Here is a 21732-nt window from a genome sequence, read left to right as displayed (position 1 = left end):
TAAGCACAAGGAGGTAACAGAAAAACCATTCCAACTGTTGTAACAAATGAAAAAAAGCATTTTTTTTAAAAATTCATAACCGTGTCTTGCATTTAAGTTCCATATGGATTCTTCATTATAACATATTCACAGTTCATAATTCCTGTAGTCTAATTCCTAACATCGTTCCCCTGTAGAACACAGATATGTAAACGTTCGTCCGTTTTTGGGAGATCAAAAGTGACCAGTGTTGAGCGTCACGCAGCCGCCTCATGTAGTGTCATGAAAGCATCAACAAATTCTAAATTAAACGCCACACAACTCAACCCAAACCAAAAGCAACGTACACTAACCATTTCGACTTGGGACATAACAATAGTGTTTTCCTTTATAAACCTCATAAATCCAATATTAGAGTGACGTCGCACTTTTAAATAGTCAAAAACGTCTCAAATTTAAAAATCATCAGCATTCTCTCGGTTTATGGCGTATGCGATACAAAAGTGTCAAAAAGCATAAGGTTAAACAAATATGCAAATTCACAAAACCAGAGTCTTTTTATGACTATGACTAGCTCTGTCACCTTGAACACTCATAAGTAGGGTTTTGTACAGAGCATTTGCAAATAATTCAGGCCCTACTGGACAGCGGCTGATTGTCAGTGAAGAAACATCAAGTATGCATGCCATAGAGGGCAAAGAGAAAGACAAACAGCTACAAAAAAGCACTACGATGTGCTACAATGGCTTTTGTCAGGCAGGCATAGAGGCAACAGGTCAGAAAGGCCTTGTGTCAAAGGAAGCCCTCATGGGCTGCTATGAGCTTGACCAGACTGGGATAAAGAGATAAAGTTCACACACAAAAAATGAATTCTTTCATCATTTATTCACCCTCATGTCATTCCATAACCCATTTGACCATGTTTCCGATGTTTCTTTCACTTTCAGGGAGCCTGACAATCCATGATCACTAAATGCACTCCATGTGTGGAAAAAGAGCAGTGTGAACATTCTTTAAAACGTCTTTTTTTATGTTCCACAGTTATTAAGGTTTGGAATGACATGACTGATGACAGATTTTTCATTTTTGGGTGAACTACCTTTTTAACCACTGTATTCTGATCACTAAACAGGCCTAATTAAAGACACTAGTCTGTAGTTCTCTACTGTATATAGTAGCATTGTGTAACCAAAGAGCTTTATAACACATGTCCACTATAGCAAATTTAGAAACGGTGACTTACTTTATGCCTATTTATCTACAAGAATCTTGGAAAAGCTCAAAAACATCTGATTTCTAAAAGCAAGTGACATTACATCTATAAAGTTCTTCTGGTTGTATTAAGAATCATGCGCACACGTACACACATTATGGGTACTGATTGTGTATCTGTCCTCTTCGTTTTTCCGAAAAGTACAAATCTTAAAAGTTTGCCAATGGTTAAATAGACAATGTGATGATGCTAAAAAATTCCATGTTGGAGGGTTCAATTCAAGGCCTATCAGACCGTGTCTGTATTTTTCTCCATTACACTGTTTCTGGAGGGGAAATGGGAGTCCCACCGGGTTCAGTGGGAAAAATGATCCATAAAAGAGAGCGTAATTCTCTATAAAAAGTTTTTAGGCCAATGGACAGGAAGAACAAAGCGAATATGTTAGAGTTGGGACAGATGCCAGCGCTCGAATCCAACGGTCTGGTTACACACAGTGTCTGTATAATGAGCGGTCAAATAGTTCTGCGGCTCTCTCTCCTCAGCAGTCGGTTTTGCCCTTCTCCAGTGAGCTGTGGATTTTATCCAGAGTCTTTTTGATGCGCAGGGCAGTGAGTCGAGCCGAGGGGTTCTGGTACCAACACTCTTTCATCAGCTTCACCAGAGCAGACAGGGTCTGTGACCACAAAAAAAAAAAAAAAAAAACAGAAATTTGCTTTCAGATCATGGTGAGGATCTGTTAACTACAATTGTTAACATTTATATATGGAAAATAAGAGATTTAGTTCCTTTTTTTAGTCTAAAGACCGTCTGCTATAGAGTGCTGCAGGGATAATGCATTTTTATAGACTAATCTGGAAATCTGCATCACCCTGGTTCCCTTAACAAAAACCCACTAGGATTTTTCCATTGGCTTTTGTATCACTGCAGAAAATAAACTCTGTGACCAACAAAAAAGTATTGTTTTGACCCGGTTTGTTCATAAATTAATAGCTTTAATGGATTTTGAAGCCTAATCGCCCGAAGTAAAAAGCTAAAGTTAGGCTAGAAACAAACTACATTCCCCACACATTACTTCAACATCACCACCAGCCCTCGACAACTCTTTTAGTATTTACCTAAATTCTAACAGTTGCAACGTTTTAGTTAGCATGGTTTGCAAGATTGTGATCATAAACACAACGAGGCTGTGAAAGCTGACTAGTGAGTAGATGAGGTTTTTTTTATTTGGTTTGGTGACGTTTAATGTCCCTGATGACCTTATTATTAGCAACTTTTTCATGATTGTGTAAAAGCTTAGCAAATTGGGTGGGGTAATACTGATGTACTTTATGTCGTAAGAATAAAACATGAAAATATCTTCACCCTGAGTTCATCATAAAACCTAATTTCAGTAATTTAACCAAAAACCCATTCAAAAAAACCCATTAATTTTGGGACAACAGAACCGGAATTGCAAAAATGCAAACTCGCTTCTGTTTTTTTTTTTTTTTACTCATTCATACAGCTCTCTATATGAGGGGACTATTAACTTAGCCACTCCAAGGTAAACGTTTACAGGGATACAGAGAGTGTCTCATCAGTACTTACAGGATCTGAAAACCAGCGGTTGGGAATAAACGGCCTTTGTTGCTCCACACAAACCACTTTCCTCATTTCGTCAAAGCTGGGGTCATTAGGCACCAGGTCGTAGAAAGGCGGCTTGTATTCTTCTACAATTCCTATAGGATAACAGTGGATGAAAACAGTGAGTCGCTGAATGTTCATTTGGAGAACAGTCTGATCTATATTGTCTTTAAATGCTGCAAACAATTAAATATTTCTGAACAGAGTCCAGTAAGCTGACCGTTACTGATGGTTCTGCGAGCGATCTCCCACAGGACCAGCCCAAAGGCCCAGATGTCCACCCTCTTATAGGCATCAAAACAGTCTGTCTGAATGGTCTCATCTAGAACCTCTGGTGCCATGTAGCGCTTAGTTCCCACTTTTGGATTATTTCCCACATCCAGCTGATTGTCAGACTGCGTGTGTGTTACTGCCAGACCTAGAAAAAGATACAAACAGTAGAAGTGTAAAATCACCAGACTGTCTTTTTAAAAATAAAAAATATATATTTATTCAATAATTATTACCTGCACAGGTATGGAAGCCTGTTTCCACCATTGAATAAAATTTATTTATTGCACAGGTATGGAAGCATTTATCCATCAATTAATAAAATTTAATAAAATCAGAATTGGGGAATATAAACTAACAATTATAACGCAATTGCGAGATCCTGACAATTCTTTTTTCTCAGAATTGCGTGATACAAACTCGCAATTATATATACAAGTTATATAAAATCAGAATTGGGGAATATAAACTAACAATTGCGACTTTTTTTCTTAAAATTGCGAGTTCTGATTTTTCCTTGCAATTGCGAGATTGTATCTCACAATTCTGATATAACTCGTAATTGCGTGGTAAAAGTCAAAATTGTGTGATACAAACTCTGAAATTCTGAGAAAAAAATATAAAAAATTGTGAGATATAAACTCACAATTCTTTATTTCACAGAATTGCAACTATTTTGCAATAACCAAAAAAAAAAAAAAAAAAAACCCTGAATTGAACAATTTAAACATGTAATTCCAAGTTTTTTTTTTCAATTGCAATATCATACAACACTAAAATAAAAAAAAAAAAACAGATATAAACAAAAATAACAATTCGTAAATTCACAATTAACTTTTATTCATTGGTAGAAATGGGCTTCCATACACAAGGGAATAAATTATTTAATTATTATTTTTTATAATGTCAGAAATTACCCAGGTCAGCGATGCAGCACTGCAGATCTTTCTTCACCAGGATGTTCTTGCTCTTCAGGTCTCTGTGAGCGATGGCCGGTTTACCCTCAGTGCCAAAGATCTCTGTGTGCAGGTGCACCAGACCGCTGGCTACTGACGCCGCCATGTGCAGTCCATCTGCCATCTCCACAGCAACACGCTGCAGGTAGTCGTAGAGTGAGCCGTTCTCATGGTAGTGTGTGATGAGCCACAGCTGAGTGCTAGAGTTTCGGGAGGTCATATCAGAAGCCATGAATCCTGCAAAGAAAAGAGTTTAAAATAACATTACACAATGCACCAAGCTAGTTTTTTATTCCAGCATTTATTTTACATAAAGAAAAGATGCTATTGTTTGAGATAACAGATGTCCACCTCACCTAATATATTTTCATGTCGTAGTAGAACAGTGTTGTATATTTCTGTCTCTCTAAACCATGACTTCTCATCTCTGGAAGAGAAGATCTTCACGGCTACATTTTCTCCTTGCCACTGACCTCTCCACACTTCCCCATACCGTCCCTTACCTGAGAACACAGAACACAAAAATCATATCACATACATCATTATCCGCACTAGACAGAGATTACATAATTGAAGCCACAAAATATATAGTAGTGTCACAGATTCAGTCTTTTATGCACCTGTGATTTGACTTACCGACACACTCTACCAGGCTGATCTGCCGTGCAACCGTCCTCTGCACCAGGAAGGGCAGTCCTGAACCACTTCCTGATGTGCAGGAGTGATCCATCAGATCCTAGAAAACAACACCAGACTGATGAGTTCTTATCTAACTGTTAAAAACTGTATACAGAATAACTTCAGCTAAACCACTGCAACATACACCACTATTCAAAATTGATGATAATAAAGAATGTGTCTTGAGCACCAAATAAGCATATTAGAATGATTTCTGAAGGATCATGTGACACTGAAGACTGGAGTAATGGCGGTAGAAAATCTAGCTTTGCCATCAAAAGCATCAATTACATTTTAAAATATATTAAAATAGAAAACATTTCTTGTAATAATATATCACAATATTACCGTTTTAAAGGAGCAGCACTGATGAGCATCAGAGACATTTCAAAAACATACGTTTTTTTTTTAATCAACCCAAAGGTTTATTAATTAGTGAACTTTCCCATTACAATTATTCACTTTGCCTAAAAAAAGAGCTTTAACATTTTCTATACAAGATCTGATATTTTCAAAATATTAACAGTTTTTGTAAACTATAGAAATGAAATACCGCGAGTGTGCTGTCTCCAACATTAGATGCAATGAGCCCGTCAATGGCCCCCTGCTCAGTGTCAAACTCATGCAGTCTTTCCAGACGCCCGTGATGGAGTCTACGGCACACCAGCAAAGCCAGCACAGACAGCAAACCCAGAACCACAAACGGCCCCAACACAAAGAGAACCAACATCTCCACACGGTAATGCACAGCCGCCTCTCCCTGGACAAACAAAGAGCAAACAAACACAGCGAAATATATTCACCAGGGCTCAAATCTAGCCAAATGACATAATATAATGAAAAAATATATATATATATTTTGAATTGTTTTCGCTAGAATGTATTTTTGGAACACAAAACAGATTAATGATTTTTTTTTATATAATAAAGAAATTAAGTACATTTAAACATGTTGCTGAAATGAATTTAATTGTTTAACGTCTTGAATTTATAAAGAGTTAATTGACTTACTTGTCAGCAGAAGTCGAAGAAGGGTCTCTTTGGAGACATTGGCATTGCACATGTGTTGAGAGCAGCATTCTATGACATGACTAGCCGAGGGCGTTGCGGAGCAGGTCATGCGCTTGCTCTCCGGCCCGATAAGGCAGCCACGTTTGAACGTTGTCACATCTTTGCTAATGATAACAGAGGTGTAGCACTGGTCTCCGGTGCACTGCTGCTCATTACAGTCACTACCGACACACATGCAGTCAATGGAGACATCTGGAGGGTGAAAGAAAACAGAAAGTCAGGGAGTTAAATCATAAATGAAGAAAAAAGGGACCCAGTCTGTAGTCATTTGTCAGTTGTCACCAGCTGCAATAACTCGGGGAACAATGAAATCAATTAAGGAAGAGCAGCATGACGCAAGACCTCACAGACGAGACTCTCTCTGCCTGATAACTGAGACTGTTTTCTTCCCTTCTCTCTGCCTTAATTTCCTGTGACACTGAACTCTGTCGACTTTACAAATTGACTACACAGAATAAAGGCCAGAGAGCATCAGTGACACAGATCAATTAACCTAGCATTCATGTTTTATGCCCTCTGTGAGACTCGCTAACAGAGCGTGAGGAGAGAGGACACTGACACCTAATGAAAGCACAACTACGACTAGGTACACCAAACCTACTGCGTTATGGCTGGACATTTTGACTGTGCCTTATTAGTTAATGCCACTATAGTAATAGTAATTTATATTTAATAACATAGTAATTTAGTATTTTTACAATTTATTTTAAGAAGTAAGGAAGGAATAAATCCTGTAATGCAAAGCTGAATGTTCAGCAGCCATAACTCATTTTCAGTGTCACATGGTCCTTCAGAAATCATTCTAATATGCTGATTTGAAAAAATATTTAATATTATTACAATTGAAAAAAAAAGCATTAAAAATGACTCTTTGATTAATGTAAAGTTCAAAAGGTTGTTTAATATTACTTGTGATCAATTTAATTTACCCTTGCGTAAGTACTCATTTCTTTAAAAAGATTACCCACATCACAAAATAAATAATAATAATTAGTATTATTATTCATGATAATAACAATAATTAAACTATACAATAGTAATACGAAATATAATAATAAAAAAAGGAATTATTTTTTCATCATACTTTACCTTTAGCTGATGTCTGTAAGAACTGAAGCAGGAACAGGACGATGATTGGAGTACTGCAATGCCCCATTTGGTTCACTGCACTGAAAGGAAAGGTGCGAGGTGTTACAAATGCAAATTTAAACCAAGAAACACCACAAATCACCTGCTTAGTTTAAAAGTTATACAGAACAGTGGGCCAGAATCAATTACCAATAAGAGAACAGAACCGCAAAGATGATGAATTAATTAAATTTTTTGAGAGTGCAGCTGTGCTCTGCTTCTCTCTCTCCTGCCACAAATATTTCCACGCACACAGTGCGTGTGTGTGTGTCAGACAGGGGGCCGTCTCCATGGCAACCGAGGAGAGAGAGATGCCCATTATAGAGCGACATCAAAGACAGTGGAGGAGCACTTTAGGAGAGGCAGAAAGGAACAAGCATTTTGGGGTTGTAGGACTCACCATTACAGTGGAATATTCAAGGGAACTATTCACAAGGACATCATGACTAATTATAGACTACAAGTCCTTAAAAACTAACTTTTAAATGATATAGTTTTATTCAATGCCTCTTCAACAACTAAAAAAAAAAAATCTCCAAGACAAGGAGAGTCTTACTTGTACAACTCCTCAGGTGACTCTCAGCACTGCCTTTCAGTATGCGCACAGCCAGACTCTGTCTTCCCATTGGATCCTAAAAAAAAATATTGAAACCAATGCAGCATGTTAAACTTTTTCCACAGCAGCGCCTTTCTCATGCTCATTTCTTCAGGAAGGAGTGAGTGACAGGATAAGAGGGGTGCCTGGGAGTCTCTGCACACTGATAGTCAGAGAGCTGGAACGGACTTATGGCTTGATTCCCTTTAGCTGCTCCCCATATTAACAGACATTTTTTCACAATGCAAAGATCCCAAAAATACTCCTATTTTGCATTTTAATGAATTAATGGAGTTTTTTTTTTAATTTAAAATTATAGCATTTCAATTTGAGTGAATTTTCAGAACAGTCATTTTATTATTATACAATTTATTACATTGAATTAAAATAATTAAATTACAAATTATGAATTATCTTCTTTTGTGCTACGTCCGAACTGATTGCACTGTATTTTATGAATAATCATTATTTATTCTTAACTGTTTTAATTCATATTTGTATTATTTTTTAATTAAATTCCTTTTTATTGTTGTGTTTTTTATGATGATTATTTTAATTCCTTTTATGTAAAGCACAGTGTGTATGAAAATGTGTGCTATTTAAATAAAAGCTTGCCTTCCACTTTATAGACAGCAACAAATTGTGCTTCAATTGAATATGAAAGAACTTTAAATAGTGATGATTCTGAAATGTCCACTTTAAATAGTAAACATTTGCACTTGTTTAATTTTTCCAAAAGCCTAGCATGTTAAACATTTCCACAGGCAGCGCCTTTCTCATGCTCATTTCTTCAGGAAGGAGTGACGTGACAGGATAAGAGGGGTGCCGGGGAGTCTCTGCACAATGATAGTCAGAGAGCTGGAACGGACTTATGGCTTGATTCCCTTTAGCTGCTCCCCATATTAACAGACATTTTTTCACAATGCAAAGATCCCAAAAATACTCCTATTTTGCATTTTTATGAATTAATGGAGTTTTTTTTTTAATTTAAAATTATAGCATTTCAATTTGAGTGAATTTTCAGAACAGTCATTTTATTATTATACAATTTATTACATTGAATTAAAATAATTAAATTACAAATTATGAATTATCTTCTTTTGTGCTACGTCCGAACTGATTGCACTGGTATTTTATGAATAATCATTATTTATTCTTAACTGTTTTAATTATATTTGTATTATTTTTTAATTAAATTCCTTTTTATTGTTGTGTTTTTTATGATGATTATTTTAATTCCTTTTATGTAAAGCACAGTGTGTACGAAATGTGCTATATAAATAAACTTGCCTTCCACTTTATAGACAGCAACAAATTGTGCTTCAATTGATATGAAAGAACTTTAAATAGTGATGATTCTGAAATGTCCACTTTAAATAGTAACATTTGCACTTGTTTAATTTTTCCAAAAGCTTTCCCACTGACTCAACTAAGTGCAATCTGGATCATACTGCATATAGTGTTTATATAAATGTATACACTCAAGTTACAATTGTATAGCCAGCAAAATAGTCTAGAATAGCAAAAAAAAAAAAAAAAAAAAAAAAAAAAAAAAAAATAATAAAGTAATAATAATAATAATAATAATAATTATATATATATAAAAAAAAATATATAAAAAAATAAAAATAAGAAATAAAACACACTGACTGACATGTCTACGTTTTTACTGACCATGAGAACCTTTTAGGAAATATCAGAGAGAGCATTTATTGAGAGCCTGTTACGATCTAAAAGTCTTTAACAGGCAACAAAACAATCAAATGACGGACATGCAATGAATTACACACAGAGCTTTAATAGAAACGTTTATCCAGCAGATTATTTACAAAAGGCTCTTGTACACAAGAAGATGGTTGACAATAACACTACAGATTATCTGCTGTAACGGATACAAGCCCCTACAATTTAATCAGATATCCAAGCAAAGGCAACACAAAACAACAACAAAAATATAAATTAACACGCAAACACTGAAGCTGTCGACATATCATAATAAAGCCTGCATTATAACTGGATGTAATGTATCTAAAAATCGGCCCGTTTGCAGCAGCGGTGCTAACTGTGCTAACAACAACCATTATCTACTCGCCGCATTTATTTCCAACATATCAAAGTGACATTAAAGATCGCTTTTACCTTTAGCTGCGATGTAGAAGCATGTTTGTGTTATTGTTCCGTGTTTTTACTGTTTTCTTCGAAGTGGTGTTTTAGGCGCTGACAGACTGTCTGCCGCCACCCAGAGAGACTGAATAGACTGCGCCGTGACGTCACCATAAACAAGGGACGCGCGAGAGCATTGTGGGATACCGCAGTCCGCCGAATGTGAGTGAATGAATACATAAAATAACTTCTTTTGTAACCACACATTTCTGTCTTAGCGTTTGAGCAGATTTGTTTTTCGCTCAACCTCATGAATGAAGGATTTTTGTGTGTCTAAAAAGAATTGTACAAGTTTAGTAGCCTAATCACTGATATAGAGTGCTTTTTTTGTTTAGCTATAAATAAAAAGATCGTTTTTATTTAAAGAATTTTGTTGAATTTACTGTGAGCTAGTCGTGATTTCAATCTATTATATTAAAATATAAAGCAATTAATATTATTTTTTTAAGTGATACAAACATGAGAAGGTATATTAAAGGAATTTACCCAAAAATGAAAATTGGCTAAAAATTTACCAGCTTACAGGATTGTAAGACATATATGAATTTGAATGGTGCTATTGTATTATAGACTTTATTTTTTCTAGAAGCAATTGTTTAAAGCTAAAACGCCTTGATGGATTTTTTTTTTTTTTTTTTTTTTTTAAAGCTATAACGCCTTGATGGATTTTTATTTTTATTTTTTATTTTTTACAAACAAGTTTTTATGACAAGAGGTTAACTGATGAAATGAAAATTTGTAAATTACTTGTGGATTATTCGGATGTTTTTATCAGTTGTTTGGGCGTTCATTCTGGCGGCACCCATTCACTGCAGAGGATCTACTGGTGAGCAAATGACGTGATACTAAATTTCTCCAAATCTGTAAAGAGGAGACAAACACATTTACATCTGGGGTGGCCTGAGGGTGGATAAATTAAAAAAGCTAATTTTCATTTTCTGGTGAACTATTCCTTTAAGGCAAATCTCAAAGATCCATATTATTGCAAAATAAAGATGCTGATCATTACAGATCTGCTACACCCAACCTTAAAACACACCCAACAGCATTGAATTTTAGAAATCTTATATAAAATCTGATGTAACAACACCTCCAAGTTTACAATTGTAGGTTAGGCTCATCAGTTCTGTACTGTATCAATTTATCTGAAAGTGTATGATCATTTATATTACTATTTACAAACTATTAGAGAGACACACATAGCTGCTTAAAGAAAGCAAAATGTCCTTGCATGATAGGAGTCAAGGATCCAGTGGCCTGACAGTTTTTTGTTCTAAAATAGATTGTTGATTAATGACCATGTCATTTTCTATATGGGGAAAAAAGGATAGGGAGTCAGGGGCACCAGAGGGCAGGCAGATAAGGCATCTGACGGCCCTCAAGTGACTAGACACAATTCCATTCCGCTCAATATCATAGATTTTTCATGTATAATCAATGCAGTGTAATTTTTGGGGGCATTTATGGCACTGAGGTCAATGTCGTGTGGAACACAATTGCACCTCTGGGGGAAATTCACTCTTGCTTATTTCCTTTGCTTGCAACAACATGAAAAACAGAGGAATATATCTAGTTATTGCATTTAGCATTCTGGCTAAGTTCAGATTTACTGATAAAATATTGAACCAGTTGTCATTTTTAAGACATTGACATAAATATTTTACCGCTTTGAAAAAAGAACATTGTGTCTAAGAATTTTACATATGATTTTTTAAAATTCAATTGTGTTTCTTGCATTAATTAACTAGGATTTTTTTTTATTGTTTTGGCCAAATGTAGACGTCAATGTATGTGTACCTTTATAGGTTTGTTTTTGGCTCTGAAATGCTGTCTCCTGTCTCATAGTTGACTTGTGTCTCCTTTAATAAAGCACTGATTATAGAGAAGGTGACATGAGAATTAGGATGCAGAGTAGGTATCAAGTGACTTATATGCTTCCTCAACTGTATAGTGGCACAAAAGAATCTCCTGTTGCCCCTTCATCCATATCTCCAATCAAACTTGGCTTGTTTCGGACCTTTGGTTTAATCTTTAGGGGCTTTAGTGGCTGTCCACAAAAAAGCTATTGTGTCTTACTTAATTATAACCTCAGAAATGATCTGACCTGTCCGGTGCCAGGTGCAGTGAAGTGTGCAAAAGCTTGCATGCCATGAGGTCCCATTGGATAAGGAAAAGAAACACTAGATGCCCATCGTGATCGGATAAGTGGAAAATAACCTAACAATGTTAGATCTGAAAAAAAAGGCAGGGAAACTTCGGTAAAGACCTAATGGAAAGTTTTTCCCTCCCCTCTTGGTTTCTGAGACTTCTGGGTACCCTAAAAAGGGAGCAATATGAGCCCCAAGCCTTTTTTTTTTGTTTGACTTTTTGCTTTTTCTCTTTTTAACTTTACTTCCCACACCACCCCTGTGAGTCTGAGCCCATTCGGAAGGTTACTGTTCAAAGTCAGCATGGATCATCCAGGAGGACACCTTGCTGTGGTTCTGCTCATACTTGTTCTGGTTTCTATGTCCACTGAAAACAACATTAGTAAGTACTATATTAATATGTTTTAGCTTTTTGGGCTCACTATGAAATTGTCTGTTTTTAAAACTAAATGTTAATTTTTAGATTGGCTTTTTACACATGATTCATTTGTGATCAGAATGAACTAGGGGAACTTTATATAGCAATCATTTTAAGGAAAACGTTTGGACAAACTTCACTGAATTTATGTTTCTCATATTTTAATCTAAAAGTTTATGCTTAAATACTTGGCAGTATTTTTGCAGGCAAATATAAATGGTGCCATTCAGTATTATTTTATTTGTATTATTTTAATTCATTTATTACTTTAACTGTTATTTTAATAATTTAATTTAATTTAATTTAATTTAATTTAATTTAATTTAATTTAATTTAATTTTAATTTAATTTAATTTAATATGGAAAAGAAGATCCAGCATACATTCAACTCAATAAATACTTTTCCCCTACAAAATCCTCACAAAAATTCTCATAGAAGTGACTTCTTTGAAGAATCTGAAATATAAAATGTTTTGATTTGTATCAAAAGTTTTGGTCATCACTTTATCTCTTTTGGGTTTACTTAAATATTATTCTACAAATGTTGTGAGTAAACTTTTTGACCGGTATCCTATTTCAATAAAATAAATAACCATCACCCAAATTCAATTAAAAAATACTTATCCTGAAATGTATTTGATGATTGTCACTCTTTGGAAAAGTATACATTTTGAATTAAAATTAATTTTTCTTTGCAGTCAGGTGGTGCACAGTATCTGATGCCGAAGAGCAAAAGTGTTTGGATCTAGCTGGGAACGCCACAGCCAGGAACATCCGCGGACACCTCCTGTGTGTGAGGGGCCAAAGTCCCACTGACTGCATGAAGCAAATAAAGGTTGTAGACAATTGCTTCCCAAGATGCAAATAAAATCAGATATGGTGCATGAAAATTACAGTAATATTACAAGGCTCATAGATTTCAGATTGAGCCATACAGTTGTCCTAATTTTTGCTCCTCCTTTGCTTTTCTTGCACTCACTCAACTTCTCAACTGATTATTCAATCTTACAAAATGCTTGATATGTTTCACTTTTCCATTATATCAAAAATGATGGAATTTCTCAGTATATGGTTTAGTATAATTTGTCTGTGATGTAAACAGAATGGCACTGCAGATGCCTCTACTATGTATGCTGATGAGATCTATACGGCTGGGTTTTGCTATGGCTTAGATGTGGCTGTGGGAGAGTCTTATAACGGTGTGGGTGAGTATGTTTAAACTATTAACACAATTAAAACACCAGAGAGCACAGATCTGATGTCAATGTGTGTTCACATGTCTTGACCGATGTTTGTGTCTGACACAGATGGCATTAATTATTACGTGGTTGCACTTGCACGGACATCATCTAGCGATCTTTCACTGCTAGAGATGCACGAACGCAGTTCTTGTCACCCAGGGATGCGGACTACAGTGGGCTGGACCGTCCCCATCGGCTTCTTGGTCAACACATCGCAGATCAGCGTGGATGAGCAGTGCAACTTTCCCCATGGTGAGATCACTGCATTATGTGGCTCATGTCTAATAGATAGATTACCATGGCTTTGACATCTGGTTTAACTAAGTAATGCTTTCATTTTTTAATGTAAGTGGTTAAAAATGGTTCAGATGCAAATTGAGAATGTAATTGCATCTTTTGGCAGCCATTTAAAAAGCTATATCCGTTTCCCTATTGTTTCCAGCGGTAGGAGATTTCTTTGGCTACAGCTGTGTCCCAGGAGTCAAGGACCCAGAACATGATCCCAAAGGAAACAACCCAAGGAACCTGTGTGAGGCCTGCATTGGGGATGAGAACGACCGCCACATCTGCGCCAACAACCCTCGGGAACGGCACTTCGGGGAGGCTGGAGCTCTTAGGTGCTGTATGATCAGAGATGTGAGAGAATGCACATGTTTTAGTGGAATAATTTTTCAAAATATGAATGTGCTTCGTGTAGCGAGAATACTGGATTGCTTAATGGGTTCGTTTGGGGAAAAAAATAAAAATAATAATAAAATTCAATGTATATATGTACAATCTATATATAGGTTTTATATATAGGAAAAGTTTTTGAAAGTACATTTACCAAAATTTACCAAAAACAGTAGTATTGTGAAATATTATTACAGTTTAAAATAACTGTTTTCTGTTTCAATATGTTTTACATTTTCCTTTTTTTCTGTAAGGGCAAAGCTCCTTTTTCAGCGGCCATTACCCCAGTCTTCTGTGTTAGTTGAAAATGGTTGGGCTAGTGTAGAATTTTTTGTTTTTAAGTATTTTTTATGAACAGAATGTTTGAACAGGAAATTTTTGCAACATTCTAAATGTCATTATTCATTTAATGCATCCATTCGCAATACAAGTATACATTTATTTAAAAAAAAAAACTACTAATCCCAAACGTTTCAATGGTAGTGTATATATTTTATCTATATTTTTATATATTATTATTATTTAAAACACAGGTGTGTGGCCGAGAATCTCGGGGATGTTGCATTTGTTAAGCACACTACAGTCTTCGACAACATGCAGGGTAAGTAGTGCAAGGTGTTAGAAGAGCTAGTTAAACAGGAGAGCAAAAAATGTCCAGATGCAGTAAGAATTTCAAGTTGGGTTCTTATTAAATGGAATTTTTTTAAGGGACTGAAGGAGGACAATTGTAGCCTTCACTTCATGATCTGTATCATGTTTCACTGGCTGACAGACACAGGGGGGCAGCATTTCACAACAATGCATCTCTTTGTGTCCCTGCTGGGATCTGTGAAACCCTTGTTTAGTCTCAGTACTCCCTGTTAGCCGAGTAGAGGGATTACAGATGCTAGTTTAATAGAGATATTTTTTGTTTTGTTTTATAAAAGCCTGTGTGATTTACAAGCTTTAATTTTATTTTTTAAAGTTTCATCAGACAAATGTTGCATCTTGCCTATTGTTTTAGAAATTGTCACTGTCTGTAAAAAAAACCCCTCTGTCTGGCTTATTATTCATGTAGGCAAGAACCAGGAGTCCTGGGCGCTGGACCTGGAGCTGGAAGACCTGAAACTTTTGTGTCCTGATGGGAGAGAAGCTAACCTGTTCCAACACGAGAGCTGCCACCTGGCTGTGGTGCCAACCAATGCTGTGGTAGTGCGTTTGGAGGACAAATGCCGCGTTTACAAGTTCTTGGAACGTGTGCAGGTCAGGAGAAATGGCCACACAGTCACACATTGGAGCCCAGAATCTGAGAACAGTCAGAAAATCCAGGATTTTTTGCATTTAAACCTAGGAAAAAAAGTAAAAGAAAGGTATTTTGTGAAATAGGGGTGCAACAATACATTGTGTCACAATATATCATGATACAAAGATGCAACAATATGTATTGTGGATAGTGATAATGTGTATTGTGAATAGTTCTCCCAAAATGAAAGTTTAGATATAATTTAGGCTTTTATTAAAGAAAAACAATGGTAAATGCACATACAAAGAACACATCAAATAAGATAAACCAGAGAAAGCTCACGTTTATTAATTATTATAGCATAAATTAACATTATTTAATGAAATACAATATTTAAAACCTTTAAAATATATGATCAAGAACAGAGTGCAAACATATATAATAATTCTGTATTTTCAGCTAAGGAGAATTATAAGTATTTCTATTCTGGTTAATGAATAGTACTTTTTGCTAACTCTTTATGTCTTAGAAGTAATAATAAAAAAATAAAAAAAGTACCATTCTGGCTTTGTTTTGTGAGATTGTGAGAGCAAAGTATAATAATATTTTATTATGAGACTGGTACTGTGTATCGAAACGAGTCGTGACATGAGTGTAATGTTACACCCCTAATAAGTATGTATAATTCTGCACTATTTTTTGGCACAATTATTATTTTTCTTTAATAAAATATTTGACTCAAATTTAATGCTTAATATTTTAATGAAGAAAAATTTTATTAAATCAGAAAAATGTCGAATAGAAGCATTATAACTAGTAGTCTAAGGCTTATGGACCACATTGTACTGCGCGAGCGCACACACACACACACACACACACACACACACACACACACACACACACACACACACAAATGCCACAGATTATATATTGACATCATACTGCCAGACGGTTACGTTGTCTGTGGATATCAGGTTTGATTCACATTTTTATTACATTATCTGTGAAATAATATAAAAACAGTAAAAAGAAAAAACTGAAATCCCTTTTGTTCAATTCAGAGCATGAAATTCTCATTGGAAGTGTTGTTCCTGCACATTAACGGTCAACGTTATGATTAAATGAACCCTGCCAAAACCTATATTAACAGTGGTATCTCTGAACATCTCGAGTATTACACAGATTTCATCAGGCTGACTTATGCGTCCAATACATCCAGCCTGAGCCCTGTGGTGATCATTGATTTCCACAAAACACCGTCTAACATTACAGTGTGTCATTAGGGGAGGATGACACTATAGTGAGATCTGTTATGAAAACAGGACTAGCACACACACATACTGAGCAAAGCACGGTGCAAGATATGAGCAAAGATTGTCGAGAAGATCCAATATTTGCAAATGAAACAAAATATGCAAATACATATTTTAAACTAACACCCACACTCAGCCCTTTTCCTTGTTTGAGTATTCCAGAAATTCAGTTTGATTGCATTTTCTCTTTTTCTTATTTTGTTTTACTCGTTTCTGTCTTCTAGAATGCATTTGCCAATGCCACTGAAGGATTCTCTCTGTTCAGCTCGGTGAATTATGGGCAACCTGATGTGCTGTTCAGCGATTCAACCAAAAAGCTGCTGCGTGTTATGGGGACCTACACTTCCTGGTTGGGGCCCAGTTACACCACCATACTGAAGGCTTTTGAGTGTGAAGGTACAGTGGAGCAGAGCTGTTATGCAGTTATTGTATTATGCAAACATCAATGTAAATGTTTATTCAGGGGCTTATATTGTTCATATCAGAATTTTTATAATTTTTTTTTAAGTGTCTGCTTATAACGTGAATGTGCATCATTAAGGTCATTAAGGACACAATCCTAAAAAATACAATAACCATTTTATTTTGTCACTGCTCCTTTAAGACTAAAGTAAATGTCTTACAAAAGTTTAAATGACCTTTTTCAGACATATTTACAAAGCATGTTATGCACCAGTGCACCAAGATTTTTTCTTATATTAAATTTTGTATGTATTTATACAAATTAATAACTAAAACCTAAAATTATTCTGCCTGTTTTAGATTATTATTCTATATTGAAAACAGTATACAAGGAAAGAAACATTACAGATACAGAAACACTACCACTCAAATTCATTTATTTTTGAAAGAAACAAGTACTTTTATTCAGAAAGGATGTATTAAATTGATTGAAAGTGACAGTAAAAACTTTAACATTGTTACAAAACATTTCTAAATGAAATATATGCTGTTTTTTGAGCTTTCTATTCATCAAAGAATCACTGAAAAAAAATGATACTACATTTTTTAAGGTAAGTGGTTGCAAACAATTTTAGCTACATTTAATAAAAAAGTTTAGTCAACTAAATTTATTTAATTGATTGCAACCACTTACCTTAATTTTTTTTAGTAAATTCAATGAATCATTTTTTCAGTGATCCTTGAAAATGTATCTCGATTTCCACAAAAACTATTAAGCCGCACAACTGTTTTAAACATTGATAATTGTTGAAATCAACATTGAGGTCCAAATCAGCATATTAGAATAATTTCTAAAGGATCATATGACACTGAAAGACTGAAATAATGATTTCAGAAAATTCAGCTTTGCATCACAGGAATCACTAGTTACTTTAAATTGTACTGTTTTTACTGTATTTTTGATCAAATAAATGTAGTCTTGATGATTATAAAAGACTTCTTTTGAAAAAAATCCAACGACCCCAAACTTTTGAATGGTAGCAGTCCTTCAAAATGGTGAACAAAGACAGTGTTTGCATGTTACTTTAGTTTATTCTTTTAAAATGTTGTTCATTATGTGATTAAGTTTTCTATATTTCAGATAATGCGATAAAACCCTCTGCACTGCATGCATGAATGAACTTCTTTCCTCTCTCTCTTACACTACAGGTTTGTGTTGATCTGATGAGGAAAGAGGAAACCATAGATTTCCCCTCCATCCTTCTCACACTAACTCTAAAGCACTCTGTGTAAAGTGTGTTACTCTATATGGGCTGAACGCCAGTTCTCGCCTGTGCTTTGTAGTACTGCTATTACTGTTCTGTTCTCACAGTGTTTGTATGGCTTCATATATCACATCTACTTGATATTACACCTCTTTAAGTCTTTGTTCCTGCCATGTGAAAAATATAAAAATAAACACTAAAAGATGTAAACTTCTATGCAGAAAAGAACCGCAGAGGAACACACTATAAATCATGAAGGAATTCTGCCTTTGTAAATCCAAGTAAATTCATGACAAACCAACCGAGGAATGCAAAATACACATTCTGCGTTCAGGGCCAAAGCATACTTTATGCAAGTACATGAACGCAAGTGCTTTTAGTTAAACAGCTAAAAAAATGTTTTGCGTAATGTAGCAACTCATATTTTGTCTTCTACAGCAACTTTTTTCTCTCAGATCAACTAATGTTACATACCTGAATAATATTACATTTGTTTTAATGGCACAGACATTGAAAGTTAACAATCATCCCTTTGGATACTGAGAATTATTACAGCCACAATGCAAGAAAACACATTTAGATACACTACAAAAAATAAATTTCTTAGTATTTTTGTCCTTATTCCATAAAAATATCTAAAAATTCCATAAAAGTACATTTGCTTGAGAAGGAAAATGACTAAGTCTTGTTTTCTTGAACAATTATCAAAATTAGGTGTGTTTGATCTTAAAACAAGAAAAATATAAGCCAATGGGTACGAAAAATAACGTCATTTCAAAGAGAAACCAAGTTAGTATCTTATGTCATTTAATGTATCTTGATTTAGGAAAGTTTAAATATTTGTACTGGAAAACAAGACAAAAATAATAAGTAAGAAAATCTTTTTTGATTTTGTTTTTGCAGTGTACATATTCATTTGCATCTGAGTTTGTGTACTTGCACATAGTATGTTTCTGACTTAAGTTTGATCAAAGCTTTTAACTTGAAAATGTTATATTCTTTGTGTATCTGAAATAGTGGTGTGCAGATATCAAGGGATTAAAAATGAGAAGATACAAATAAATTCAAAATATATAAAGATAAACAAAGCAACACACAATAGGACATAAAATGTTTAAAGGCGGACAGATTTATGGTTGGTTGTTACGTAACAGGTGCTTTAAAGGTGCTGTTTCCGGACCCTTCAGGATAACACATTACCAACTTGAACTTCAGTGTAAATAGTCTTGTCACTCTTAGATTTACAGAACCTTCTCTTATTAATAAAAATCTATGTTGACAAACATTTGCAATCCTTATTTCTACATTTAAGCCAGCATCAACACCAATGACTGAAATGAACTTATCCAATAGTCCACATAAATGCAGAGGCGTATACACTAGTGTGTGAATGCTAATGTATTATTAATGACAATATCGTCTCGCATGAATTCATAATGAGCTGTCTATGACATTGCTAATGAACATTAGTAATTGAGATTGCAGGTTAATTGAGGATTTTATGCCAATGTCCTTGAAAATGTTTGTATGAATTTTGTACGCTCACATATCTTATTATTGATTATCTCTGTGTTTTCAGTGAATGTCTCATCATTTATTTATCTTGAATACAAGTTTAATTATCTTGGCTCTCTCAGGCTCTGCGGCAGTACATTCTGCTGCTTAAGAAGCCTACGATTAAGCCATCAGTACAGGTGGACATTTTTAAAAATGTCCAGGTGGACATTTTTAGTAAACTGTTTCAATTGCCACACTCCGTGTCAAACAAAGAAAATATTTATCAGCCAATGAAACTGTAGAGACAGGAAAAGTATTTTTATGTTACAAGAAGAAAGTTTTAATGGTACCAGATGGTCCTACAGCTCGCACATTGAATGTGTCTGTTTATGAACACAGGCTTCATTAATCTGAGATGTAGACGACACTCACCAGCAGCAGTGCAAGATGAGCCAGTCATCACCACTGCTGTGACTGCAGCCTTTGTCATTAACACAGACACAAGTTAATGAAGTCTGAAGCCTTTTAATCCATTTGTATGCGGCTTTCTGCGAGTATACATCCCCTATAAATCACAGCAGACATTTAATACTTGTGTCAAAACTTGCATTGCTTATTGTCAATGACGCAGGGAAGCCTAAAGGGGCGTTTACATGGACAGTGATTCTGTTGCAATTGTGAAGTCTTTTGTCTTCGAAGAAAGTTGCTGTAGATTAGCATTTATGCATTTAGTAGATACTTTTATCCAAAGCGATTTACCATAGAAGAGCATTAGCAATACATCACAGAGCTAATATTCACAGTATACAATTCCACATTTATTATAATGTTAGCTAGAACAGAGAAGAAATGCAAAAGTTTTAGTTTTTTTTGGCAAGTGCATTGGGATGTGGAGTGGTTCTGGCAGAAAAGTTGTCTTCAGCTGCTGGTTTCAGCAGTTTGGGAAGAGGTTGGCAGCTCATTCCAACAGAGAAGGTAAAGGTTTTGGAAAGTGACGTCATGCCTTGTTGTGAATGAAGAACAAGGGACATCTTGTTTAGTGACCATATCAGTGATCATGGCAGAACTGAGCATGCTTTACTTTATGCAACTGAGCAGTGATGTAACATGCCAACTACTAATGGGAGCGCAAACAGCAATCCACTCCCTGATACAGTCAAGTATGTCTATAGCCAACAGCAGTTATATTTAATGAATTTAATTGCTGTCAGTGTGAACAGGGCTTAAACTGCCAGAGCAAAAGTCTAACTATGATGATTAAATTGATTATATGAATGCATATGCATATAGCTGGATTTTTCTCACTCTTTTGTAATAAAAGAGAACTTCTATGCACTTTAGTGTATTATATTCATAGAACGTGCATTATATTTACACCAGAACTAAACGAGCATATGAATTTAACATTTAAATGTCAAATTTTTCATGAACTCGGCAGAGGCTTTGTTACTCATTTTACTTGCAGAAAGGTTAGGCAATCATAATGGAGGTCATTTACAAGCAGGGATTAGACAATATCTCTGTTAATATTATATTTCTGTTTCTATCTCTAATACATAAACACAGTATACATCCAGACTTCAGTGATTCTCTAGTCTATTGCACAGCAGACTCGGTCTGAAAAATAATCTGCCACTTGCTCAGGTAAAGGATTGGGATGGAGGCAGCACTCATTCTTTCAGCATAATCTTTCCCTGCATGAGCAAGGCGGGGTCTCAGGTAAACCTCACATCTCTGCTGCTCACAATCCTCTCGATCACATTTCATAGGCTTATCCCGGTAGTTGGGGGCACTCCTGAGAGAGAGGGGGTCTGACGGGGCCAAATGGACACCATCTGGATACAGAGAGTGGTTGTGATCAGTCAGGCACGGACACGCT

General features: G+C 35.3%; 2 protein-coding genes across 3 annotated transcripts; one reads left to right on the top strand and one right to left on the bottom strand.

Annotated features, from left to right (window-relative positions):
* Positions 1-71: 71 nt before the first annotated feature.
* Positions 72-9794, bottom strand: acvr1l (activin A receptor, type 1 like). The gene is given in 11 exon segments (XM_042718741.1): positions 72-1865; positions 2780-2910; positions 3036-3233; positions 4003-4278; positions 4398-4544; positions 4678-4777; positions 5273-5473; positions 5699-5982; positions 6880-6959; positions 7475-7550; positions 9653-9794. Coding segments are annotated over 9 exon segments (1539 nt in total). The 5' UTR covers positions 6947-6959; positions 7475-7550; positions 9653-9794; the 3' UTR covers positions 72-1730.
* Positions 9795-9847: 53 nt separating this feature from the next.
* otomp (otolith matrix protein) lies at positions 9848-19649 on the top strand. Of its 2 annotated transcripts, XM_042718740.1 has the most exons (10): positions 9848-10502; positions 12090-12205; positions 12940-13076; positions 13344-13446; positions 13549-13734; positions 13925-14099; positions 14688-14755; positions 15212-15396; positions 16914-17085; positions 18301-19649. In XM_042718740.1, the coding sequence occupies exons 1-10, from the start codon at positions 10405-10407 to the stop codon at positions 18309-18311; spliced, it is 1251 nt and encodes a 416-aa protein (XP_042574674.1). In that variant the 5' UTR covers positions 9848-10404; the 3' UTR covers positions 18312-19649. The 2 variants fall into 2 exon arrangements, with proteins under 2 accessions (XP_042574674.1, XP_018927009.1); XM_019071464.2 differs by lacking the exon at positions 9848-10502 and having other exon boundaries at positions 10509-12205; positions 18301-19648.
* The last annotated feature ends 2083 nt before the right edge of the window (positions 19650-21732 follow it).

This window comes from Cyprinus carpio, chromosome B2, assembly GCF_018340385.1.
Source record: "Cyprinus carpio isolate SPL01 chromosome B2, ASM1834038v1, whole genome shotgun sequence".
In the NCBI taxonomy this organism is placed as follows: domain Eukaryota; kingdom Metazoa; phylum Chordata; class Actinopteri; order Cypriniformes; family Cyprinidae; genus Cyprinus; species Cyprinus carpio.
This window is presented reverse-complemented; position numbering and strand designations above follow the sequence as displayed.

Coding starts and splice junctions, on each gene's coding strand:
- otomp (XM_042718740.1), top strand. CDS start 10,405: ATGAAAATTTGTAAATTACTTGTGGATTATTCGGATGTTTTTATCAGT. Junction 13,077..13,343: donor ACTGCATGAAGCAAATAAAG/GTTGTAGACAAT, acceptor TGATGTAAACAG/AATGGCACTGCAGATGCCTC. Junction 13,447..13,548: donor AGAGTCTTATAACGGTGTGG/GTGAGTATGTTT, acceptor TGTCTGACACAG/ATGGCATTAATTATTACGTG.